This window comes from Macadamia integrifolia, chromosome 12 (genome assembly GCF_013358625.1).
Source record: "Macadamia integrifolia cultivar HAES 741 chromosome 12, SCU_Mint_v3, whole genome shotgun sequence".
NCBI classification, from domain to species: Eukaryota; Viridiplantae; Streptophyta; class Magnoliopsida; order Proteales; family Proteaceae; genus Macadamia; species Macadamia integrifolia.
The window spans coordinates 24,277,014-24,288,605 of record NC_056568.1 but is presented as its reverse complement, the minus strand read 5'-3'; the positions used below and the strand labels follow the sequence as shown (position 1 = coordinate 24,288,605).

Here is an 11,592-nt window from a genome sequence, read left to right as displayed (position 1 = left end):
CAAAAAAAAAAAAAAAAAATCTAATGAAGAGAAAAATGAACATTTGTTCCATATGTGGACTAAAATTTGCAGACAGCCAAGGGCTCCCCAACTTGTAGTAGTCAGCATTGATTTGCACAAGACAAGCAAACAATAGTTAAATCCTCAAAGTTGAGCAACATCTGCCCGACCCAGCTATGCTTATACGTGAGGCCAACTGGACATAAAGGATTAACTGTAGAATTCTGAAATCCATCCCTGTAAATTTCATTTCAGATTACATTTTTCTACTGTTTCTCATATTGATTGTGGTACAATAATGAACTTTTTACAGAAGAACCCTAGCGAAACAAAAGGGTATTACCAGTTGGAGAAGTAAGCTTTCCTACGATACAAACATCATCTCCCTCACCTATTCAGACTAGTGTACAAAAATGCTAAATGTACAATCAGTAACCCATAAAATGTTAGTTCAAGTAAAGTTTATAACTCGCTCTCGATTATTAATTCAGCAGCTGCACCCATTGCCCCATCTCCACCTCTTCCAAGCAGAGCCAGGGCAAGTTCCTCTTCATTCCATTGTCTCAATCCCTTTGTCAGTCTCTTTAGGACATCCACCTCCACCTCCAACACCCATGTTGGAGTGCATGCAACCATCAGGCTCACAAACCCTGACACATAGGCTCGCCAAGTGGCCAAATCACAACCAAGTGTGATCTTCCCATCAATCACGCTCGCCAAGAACTCCAAGTGAGCCCCGAGGATCTTTGGCCGCCACTTTGAGGCAGATGATTTTGAGTCCACACCCCAAGCAAATGTTCCACAAAGGACAGCAAAGTATGACAGAGCATAACCTCTCAGCATTGCCACTGCCCCACTACACCCTCCTTCCTGATCTGATCCATGTGCAGATATAAACCATGATGGTAGAGTTTCTTTGATCAAGGATTGGACCAGACCCAAACCACCAGATAACCACACCAATGAAGCCCCTAGTGAAGCTGCAGCCTTTACCCGCGTCATTGCCGTAGCAAGTGAAACCTGACCATATCTCATTCCATACTTGGTCTTCTTCAATTTCTCCATTCTGTCTTTCCATAGCCCATCACCTGCTATTTCTCTCACAGACTGCATCAAAAGAGAGAGAATCTCTTCTGTCATGAACATAATATCTCTGACAGATCGATATACTCTCAAATAGAGGATCCCAGGGGCAACAGGGGAGAACCCTCCATGGAAATGGCCGAAGCCATGACCAAGAAGCGCCCCTACACCACAACAGTTGGAGATAGGTGCAGCATTCAGGCCAAGTGTAGCAGTGAAGCAGCTCTTTAGGAGCTGAACCACTGCATCGCTATTGTGGTGGAAGACAGTCCGAGATGCAGAGAAGACAAGGAAGTCACTCCAACGCCTGACTTTCTGGGCCCACAAAGAGGCTATAATTGGCATGCAAGGCCATGGGCAACCTGCTGCAAGGTTCTCCAAGGCTGGGCCAGCCAGGTTGAGGAAGCGTTCTGAGGCTCTATCAAGTTTAAAGGTAATTGTGAAGCTCACAAAGGCAGCCAGGGGCAGCGGAAGTGTAGCTGGAGAGCTTCCTCCTGCCAGTCAAAAATGAAAAATGTACAAGAATGGATAACTAGTTAAACCATGATTATCCCAAAAAAGAATTGTTAAACCATGAAATATCCTCTAAAAGAATAGCAAATTCTTATTCCTATTACCAATTTGACGAACATCTCATTTTCCAATATATATAGAAGTTCAAAAAATAATGCTAAAAGTATGATAACAAAGAAAACAAAGCCATAATGTCTTTAACTGTCCAATCCCTAATCCGAGGATATCTCAGACTGAATTTTGTCCAACCATTCAGATAATATGCTATAGTAGATAATTTAAGACTGTAAGTGGCTTGACATTTGCGCACGTAAAAGAAGGCCAGAGACAAAGAAAAGGCACCAGATGGTTCAGAATCCAAGCAATGTTCAGTGAATATTCCAAGTTCATAACTGTCTAATTTGAGGATCCAATCTAGATTGCTGGCTGTAAGGTACAAAGAAAGCCAGAGACAGAGAAAAGGTACCAGATGGTTCAGAATCCAAGCAATGTTCAATGAATATTCCAAGTTCATAACTGTCTAATTTGAGGATCCAATCTAGAATGCAGGCTGCATCTTAACCAACAAACCATTCAGAATAATACGATAGATTGGATAATTTGGATTCTGAGTACGCTATGAAATTAGTTGATAAATACTTTCAAATATTAGTTCTACTTTTAACTTCCCTCGCTTGAGGTGCTGCTTCGATTGTTTAACTAAAGATCAATTTTTAGGACACATGCCACATTGTATTGACATAGATCCCCCCGGACACCAATCTGACGGTGAGAAACCAAAATCATGTGTCCAGTCCCCCTCATCAGATCAAGACCCTATCCAGAACAGTTTATGCGTTCTAGAAAATATCTACGTAAAATCTCAGTAATTCAAATATTTTCAGCATATATTCCAGCTGTCCTATGCAGGGTTTTAAAACAAGCAATCGGGATCTGAATCAGTTCCAGCCGATTTTCATCCAATTCCATTCTGGATCAGCAGGAATTGGCCAGATTCCACCAGAACCCTAGAAACCCCCATTGGATTGCCCGTTCCGGAATGACAAGAATTGGGATTGGGCACGGCTGATTCCAATTCAAATCAGCCAATATCCCAATCCAATTCTGATTTCTAAATCCATGGTCCCACGACATGCTGCATGATATTTCCAAAGTACTAAGCTCTCTCTTTTCTTCTTTCTTTTTTGGGGTGGCACTACAGGAATATTCCACAAACCAAAATTAAAAAAATTTACTGATGGTAACAAGACAACACCTGCAACAAGGCTTGGAACATCGACACCAGTGGCAGCCAGAATTCTTTTGATCTGTTCCTCAACATTTGACAGATTGGCAGCCGGGCTAGGCCAATCAGTGCCATTCATAAAAGCAGGCTGCCAAACACCACGTGTTACTTCAGCGGAGAAGTAGCTCACAATTGTTGCCAGAGATCCAGGAAGAAAATCACCTAGATCCTTTAACCCTGAGATAAAAGTTAGAGAGATGTGTAAGTAACAAGTCAACTCAAACTAAGCCTAGACACCCAACCCTAACTAGTTGGTCAGAATGGGTCAATAAAAATAGCATGTAATCAAGCAGAACTTCAAAACGGTAGCACCACTTTCCCCGAAAAACATGGTATCACACAGCTCATCACCAGTAAAGCATGCTTTATTTCCTGTTTAATTAGTGCATACCATGTTTCATACACTGCAGAACTAATGACAGTGTATCATGGCAGGGGCAGCTTGACATTTAGCAATGCTGCATGGTGTTAGCTTTCAAATTACCCCATTGAATGAATTGAATCATCTTTGTAAATCACATTTTATTTTGTGCCCGATAAACAGAAAGGACAAGGACAATCCTTCACACTTGTACTCTTTCTTTCAATAATAAGAACGAGGTGGACGAATGAAAAGGAAAGAAAACATTGAACATTGCAACAATCTTTTTAGTCTCAATTCTGTCTTTAATGATACCGCAGTCAAGTGAACCACAAAACTGAAGAAGATCAGTTTCTAACTGCATACATAGAATGGCATATAAAAACCATTCCACTTCGTTAAGAGCTTACCTGTAGCCAGTTCACGGGGGGACAGTCTTCCATGGTAACAGGCTGTAAGAGCAGCATCAAGCACAAAGGGAACAGCTTCCAGGATATCCCACGCAGGTAACTTGGGCCTCAAAGAGGCATCTTCACTTCCAGGACCAGAAGAACAACTGCTTCCAGAAGCTACCGGAGCTAAAGACTGGCTTCCTCCTTTATTCATCTTTCTGAACATCATGTTTAGAAGTACATCAACAATCTGATGGACTGGGGTTCCATGAACAAGACCAGAGAGGGTTGAAGCTATACAAGCTTGATGTTGACGGTACCATAGTTTTAATTTTGGAAATGATTCCAAAAAGATGGGTTGTGTACATGATGGACTAGTAATTGTTGTCAGTCTCCTGCTTCTATTTCGATCCTTCAGTGTGTTCCCAGAAGATACCAATTGGGAGTTCCGCACCAATAGCAAATATTCGGGAGTTAGTTGGGTCCCAACAGGTGCCACATCTCCCATGACAGGTTCGAGAGGTGGATAATTAAACCTCCATAACCTCAATAGAAGAATAAATGCATTTGAGAACACTGAATGGACAGAGATTTCTTCCCCTGTCGTGAGAGTCCACGAGACATTGGGCACACTTGACCCAAAAACTTCACAGATTGGCATCAACGCAGCAGCAAGCTCTGGAATCTGATGTGATATGTGAAAGGAAAGCAAAAGTGACAAACATTAGTCTATGTCTCTCATGAAGGTTCACTATGTATATGCTGCTATTGTATCGTTCCTTTTCTTTGCTTTCCCTCTTATCCTTTTATTCAGTAAAATTGTCAGGTTTTTATGTCCTGTAAAGATGGACTATAGGCCATAGTTGTCTGTGTCACCTGGGCGTCATGCCTTGATGTCCAAGAGTGACCAGAGGCAACTATACCTAGATGATGAAGGAAATATACTGTACTATGGAAAACATGCCCAGGAAATGGAAAAATACTTGGAATATGTAAAATATACCATGTAACATAGCGCCCACCTATTCTTGCCTTGGCACCATGGCAACTATGCCATCAACTTATTAACATTGGTGGGACACCTCTAGGATTAAAGCCCAAAATCATACCTCAAGGGCACAGGTACGTGTATCACCAGCATATGAATGTTTATCTTCATTAATCGTGTAATTCCTTAAGAACTCCAAAATTATCATAGTTTACCTTGCGTAGAGGCAAAATGTACAGGAGCAAAACTTGACAAGCAATTTCCAAAGTAAAACATATGTTCATTTCTTTATTGGATTTTCTAAGACCCAGTCAAATGGAAGGTCTCTGCTACCATCTTGAGCTCCCTAGCCACATGCATATATAATTGTGCATGCATCACCTCAATCAGGTGAGAGGATACCTTGATACAATAAAGGAATGTTACCACTAACACGTGAATTGCAGTGCCTGTCTCCCTCAAGAAAAAAAACACTGTTGCATGGCAAAACAGGACCCATGTAGCTGATCCCATTAGTTGATATAAGGCTTCATCAAGTTGAGATCTCTCTCTCTCTTTTATTTATTTATTTTTTTTTTTATTTTTGTGTGTGGGGGGTGGTGGTGCCGGTAGTTGAGCTGGTACATTTAGTTTATTTGGTCATGAGTCCAGAGAGAGGTATGGGGGGTTGGCAAAGCTGAACCTACCAAGCCATGCAATGAGAAAATTTGAACACAATCAACCGATGCTATTCCAATAAGAAGAACATTCAGCATGGGAGCATAATGTACTAAATGACTTTCATTCCCAGAAAAATTTGCTGGAACAGGAGGTGACAGCAATCTTATGACAAACTGAACAGTGTGTTCCTGCAAGAAAAGAAAACAATGCCTACTTGTAACAGTCATACAAAAGTCCAGCCAAAAAGAAAATGGTTTCTCTTCAGTCAGTTAAGAAAGCCAAAAGAGAAGCTAACCAGGAACTCATCTAACATTTATTAATCAATAATGAAAAGTAAGTCAATACCTGAACATTGAAACCACGAATTAGAGATGCCCCACAAAGAATGGTAGCGGCAGATATCTTCTCTTCATCTGATCCATTGATTGCAATCTCAAAAATCTTCTCAAGCTCTGCTAAGCTTCCATCAAATCCATGAGCTTAAATTCAGTGACTTTACCGACGGGTAAATTTACAAAACAAAAAAAAGGAATCTGATATACCTATTTTCAGGAAAGAAACATGCAGAAGACTAGGAACTCATCCAAAACTCACAGGGAGGGTATAAAGCAAGAATGTGAACCCCACACATGTTCTGTTTTCAGACACCCACTGTGGTACTCAAGCAGAAAAAAATGACCTACTTCACCAACCCAAACAATCTGGTACATGAAATTCGGTCCCTCAGACCATTCACCGAGTTTCTAATATTTGCAGGGGTAAGATAATACAGAAGAATTGAAAGACTATTAATGAGATAGCCAGATATAATCAACCTACAGCCTAAGGCATTGCCTAGATGGCATCCATGGGTTTGGGACTTTGCTCGACTGAATGTGAGCCACAAATATAAGACAATTTTGAAGTTTTAATGATATCTGGAATCCAAATAGGAAATAGGAACTCTGAACAATTCAAATTAGAGGAGCAAAGTCATATTTGACAGATGCATGCTCAATACAGCTGGACATGAAAATATAAGATTGCAAAGTGCAGGGTTAGATGTGAGCTTGTGAAAGAAGTTTCCCAGGAGTAGACGCTTCTGAAGGTTTCCACAAGTAGAATAGAACAATGGAGTAATATTTAGGGGGACATATGTGAGCATACCTTGAAGCAGGAGCTGCAACCAAAGCATTTATCATTGATGGAGTCAGTGGAGCCCCCTTCAACAATGATGACCAGCCAGGCACTTGGCCAGGCATACCATGAGGTATTTGGTTGATGCGTCCATTCACGTAACCCGGCCAGAAATATGCTGATGTGTCCAGTAGGTTTCTAGCAATACAAGCCTCAACTATTAAATGCCGCAAATTTCCTGCTGCAAGCAAATGTCCATGGTATATCAGCAGAGAAAACCTCAAGCACTAGAATAGAGACAGCTGAGAAACTGTAACTGTAAAATCCAAATGGAGAAAAGCACTGAAAAAATTGGAATAGGAAATATTGATTGGTAAGCATATGCCACTGGGAGAAAGACCCCAGTATGAACTATCAAAAGCATTCCAGGATGCATGGCACACACAATCCACTGTTCATGTATCCCCAAAAAAGTGGGTGGTTGCCATCATCCAATGAGTTTTATTTTAGCATGAGAGACTCTAGGTAAGACATATTGAGGGGTGAGTCCCACTCCATGCACATAAGCCACAAGTATTGCCAACACTTGGAGCCTGCACTACCCCATAGAAAGGATCATCATTTAATCATTTCTCTGATGCTGAAAGAGAAGCATGTTACTTACAGCAGTTCATTGGCAAGTCATTCATGTTAATGCACTCAAAGTATCCGCTCCCAACTGTGAGGCCTGAAACAAACATCATGGCTTTTGCAGCAGCCTGATTAGCTACAGAGATAACAGATTGAGGTGGGGTCAATAAGCCCTCATAATCACCCAATATCTGTAAGCTGGATATCAAATCCTTCCGAAGCTTCCCTCCAACCTGTTTTTCTTTCCACTGATTGGTGGGACTATGTTCTGCCTCATCAATTAAAGAAAGTTCCTCATCCTCAATAAGATCGACAACCACAAGAGTTGTAATACACAGTAAAATGCATAAGCGGGTATCCGTTCGAGGGACAGGACCCTCAATGGGGTCCCTTTCCTAATGTAAATCAAAAAACAATGAAAGTGAATCAGTGTCTATAGCTCAGAAAGAAGTATAGGAAGCTCCCAAGGAGCATAAATACAAGACTTCTGACCAATGGACACAGCATCGATTAGATGTTTCATTAAACAGCCGGCAAAAATCCAGCCCAACAAATCTGGAATCCAGGTTGGACGTGACAAGTCTCTAGATATTTCTCCAGCCTTGATACAGTCTGAACATGGACTTTTCAACCAAAATTATGTCCATGTTTGACCAGTTCCAATGAGGGTTCTTCATGCCCAAACTGGATTGTCAAAAATGACATTTCAACTCATCTTTGATTCCCGCATAGCATTGTTGCTGAGTATAATTTTGAGCATAAAAAATCAAAATATGCTATTTATAATATTTGAACTCAAAACCTAATCTACTAAATGACATAACTCTTAACACATTAGGTTAATTTTAAAGAAACCAGGTAACACAACCTGGAACACTACCCAGTCTTCAATTTAGACAAAGTATTCTCGTCTGAATCCAGATTTCAGACAATATATTCTTGTCAGGACCCAGTTTTTACTGGGTCGAAAAGGCAGTAAAATTTGCCACCCCTTAATTCAAGTGGACCAACATCCCACAAGGATTGACCATACCCAGGTGATGGTAAGGAGCCACTTTGTTTGGGCACATCCAAAATAATACGAAGAGGACACATCTAATCACCACATTCAAGACCACGAGCCATTACTGTTTACTCTAGCTTTCTAACAAATTTAACTTTAGGGGAAAATCAGATGGTTAAGATCCCCTAATTAGTAGCATTTTCCCTATACAGTCAGAAAAGCCCAAGAAATCAAACACCCACCAGTTTTTCTAGAAACAAGGGCAGAAATGTACCATAAGGCAATAAAACATCAGCTTGTATTTTCCAATCAAGCATCATAATGAAAACCCAAGTAAAAAAAGTCTGCAGTTTATGGGATAATATTCATCCTCCTTGTAAGATAGTCTTACCCTTTGAACAAGCCGAAGAGCTGCAATCCAAAGACCTAAGAAGGCATCATGCCAGGTGTTACCATTAACTGCTTGAAGAGATTTTACCAAACCTGTATGAACCAAAACCATCTGTCATCCATGATGGACACCAGCAGATAAAAAATGGAATACAACAGAGCAGCGAAAGCAACTCATTTATGGTACTGAACTACAGAAAATGCAGAATACCAGCAAGTGTATCAATTGCGCTTGTTGCAGTGACTTGGTACCCATCCATTACATCTTCTAGGATCAGATCAATAGGAAGCCAAAGTGCAGACCTACTAGCACCATAACACTGACCAGCACAAGAAGTAAGTGACCCAGACTCCAAAACTGCATGGAATTCTCGCTGTGAACTGGTTTTGCATTTCCGGGACAAGAGTTTGCGCTTATCTGATATCAACTGCTGCAGAGCCTCTGGAGATAATATTTTCGAATTCCTGAGCGCGGATGAGTTTTCTGCAAGCAGTTGCAACCGCTGAATGAAATCTCCCCAATGTGATGGCCTAAGAAGGTTCAAAGGGTGTAAAGAGTAAAACACCTATCAATTAAGCCCTAGAAGCACTGATAAAACCCATGCTGAGATTAGTTATTAAATGTCTAAATAAATTTGCACAAAAAAAAATTCTAAATAAATTATACATATAAATTAAACATACACAACTAACAATAGATTAACAACAAACAGCAGAAAGACTATTTGAAGGATATGAAGCCCTTACATGTTTTGGCATGCCAAGTAAAGAAGCTTGGAGGTTACTTCACTTTGCAGAAATTGCCCAATTAGCTCAATAGCCATAACCATATTTGTTTTGTGAAGCTTCTCACAATGTTCGGTTCTCTTCCCATCAAAGCTCTCATTATCATCTATTTCCATATCTCTTGGCCTAGTTGCCCATCTGGGTTCCTTTTCTGGGGTCAGTTCCAGCAATCTTTCATCATCTAATGTTGCATCAAGCAACTGCCATACAACTGAAAAAACAAACTCAACTACAAGCACCCCTGGTTCATATGTTTGAAGACCAAAAATCTGAGAAAGATGAAGAACATCATCCACCGATTTCAAGATCCTGCATAATAAAGATAGGTTAGAAATAACTAGAAGAGTAATAATAGCATTAATTTGAAGGATATCATACAAGGTCACACCCATACAGAGTTAGTAAAGAATGTGAAAACAGCTAGGTCCGGATGCAATTAACTGTGAATGGCACATCATCACCAGAAATTAGGTGTGACAGAAGGAGCATAGATTTTCTCTGTTCTCAAAAAGATTAATTGTATCTTTATTTCATTCTGGCTAGTAGTGTCAAGAGTACTACATTCTTTCAGGGGTTAGTTGCATGTACCTCACAGAATTAAGCTCTTTGAATTTCTCTAGCCTCTAGGAATTGTGCTCTAACCTTAAGGATAAGTACATTCTGTAGGTACTTTTGAAATGGACCCCTCTTTCCACTTTCCAGTTCATAAGTTCAATAACTCGGCCAATTTCAGGAGTATTTCTTTCCTCACCATCTTTTTTTTATTAGCATTGTCATTGTTGTCATCACAGTCATTGTTCCTTCCCTCATCATATTCATTGTTGCTATCATCATCAGGAGCAGCAAATCATCACAAGAGCCTTGACCAAACTATTTAGCATTGCCAAGAGGAATCCTCTTTTACCTTTCCATTCTATACAGGGCTGTAATGCTAGCAACCTAGCAGTCTAGCATTAGGACTCAAAAAGCCATGTAAAGCCACAACTGCCCTCTTAGGAGGAGACATGGCAGTATGTATTATCTTCTCAGGCAGATAAAAGAATCAGTTAAACAATAAAATGGTAAAGATATCATAAGTCTACTTTTTTAGTTAGACTTTTCCATTTTCGATCCAATAGGATGAACAATTAATCTTTTCCCTCCATTTGCCAGATCTCCATTCTGATTAGGAATCTGTGATTGTTAACAGACTTTGATTCTGTTCAGGTACCTTATCTTTTTGCCAGATTGATTCTTCTGGGAAGCAGTAATTTGATTCAAGAAAGTGATATTTACAATAAATGAATATTAGTACAAGTGAACCCCCACAAAAATGAATAAATGATTCTTAGGATTGCGAAGCAAAAAAAATTCAATTTGAAAAGCTGCCTCAAAGGAGTGAAAAATGAAGGAGTCATTCCTGATAATCAATTTCTTGTGGGAAACACCGTTCCAACTAGATTCAACCTAAGGATACAAAAACCCTCAGAATCACTCTCCAAAGTGATACCAACTGTACATACCGACCAAGCTACCATTTCCTATACTACTTTTTCCCTGGGGGAGCATTGGAAGACCTAAGCATAGGGCTCTAAGTGTAGCAAGAAAAGAAATCGACCCTGCAATGGTATGTCCGTTAATTTGAACATATAGAGATCGAGAAGTCTAACTACCTCAAAATCAAAGGGATGTATATTCAAAAAAAAAAAAGTCATATAAGTAGAAGAAGAAGAAGAAAAGCTCACTTTTGAAAATTTTGTCCGTTAATTTGAGATGCAAATGAAAAAGCATGTCTCTTGAGGAGTTCCATGTAAAGCCTGTAAGCTGCTGGCCGGGACTGTCGCCATGGTATCACCCTGCATAAGGGAAGAGTTTCATATGATTTAACCAACACTCTTTTTTATCTCATTTCATTCACATCAAAACACAAACACAACACTTTCAACACATCAATCAAACCAGAACAGAGAGAAGAGGAAGAAGAAGAAGAAGAAGATGCAGCCACAGACCTGTGAGAGAGAAGAGCAAGAATCAGCATCGGCGGCACGATCTTCATCGCCAACGCTTTCTCGAGAAACTTCCATGTGATTGGAACGTTGTTTTCCCAACAAATATAAGAAATCAGTAGATGCGCGACCTCCTTGGAAGGCAGAGAAACACCTGCGGAGTTGAGAGTCGAAGACAACTGGATTGCCCATAGCAGAGGATCACTACCCTTCTCCTGCGCAATCTTCGTAAGCTCTACAATACTGCCCCACAAGGTCGTTTGCGTCTGTGTCTGCACGGAAAGAGCCATTTCTCATCTTCCGAGCAGATCGATCTCGAAAAAGGATCTCATGGAGCAGGGGTCGAATAAGCCATTTAAGAGAGGAGAAGGCGAACTCCTCCCCCGGAACCCAGCAGAGA

The 11,592-nt window shown here is 40.4% G+C and overlaps 1 protein-coding gene across 1 annotated transcript; it reads right to left on the bottom strand.

Moving 5' to 3' along the window:
* Positions 1 to 210: 210 nt before the first annotated feature.
* LOC122057819 (mediator of RNA polymerase II transcription subunit 33A-like) lies at positions 211 to 11,592 on the bottom strand. Its single transcript, XM_042620121.1, has 12 exons — positions 11,196 to 11,592; positions 10,932 to 11,042; positions 9,169 to 9,516; positions 8,633 to 8,952; positions 8,423 to 8,514; positions 7,063 to 7,423; positions 6,429 to 6,639; positions 5,628 to 5,742; positions 5,309 to 5,470; positions 3,653 to 4,319; positions 2,852 to 3,058; positions 211 to 1,577 (listed from the first exon to the last, which is right to left on the bottom strand). The coding sequence occupies exons 1-12, from the start codon at positions 11,480 to 11,482 to the stop codon at positions 463 to 465; spliced, it is 3,996 nt and encodes a 1,331-aa protein (XP_042476055.1). The 5' UTR covers positions 11,483 to 11,592; the 3' UTR covers positions 211 to 462.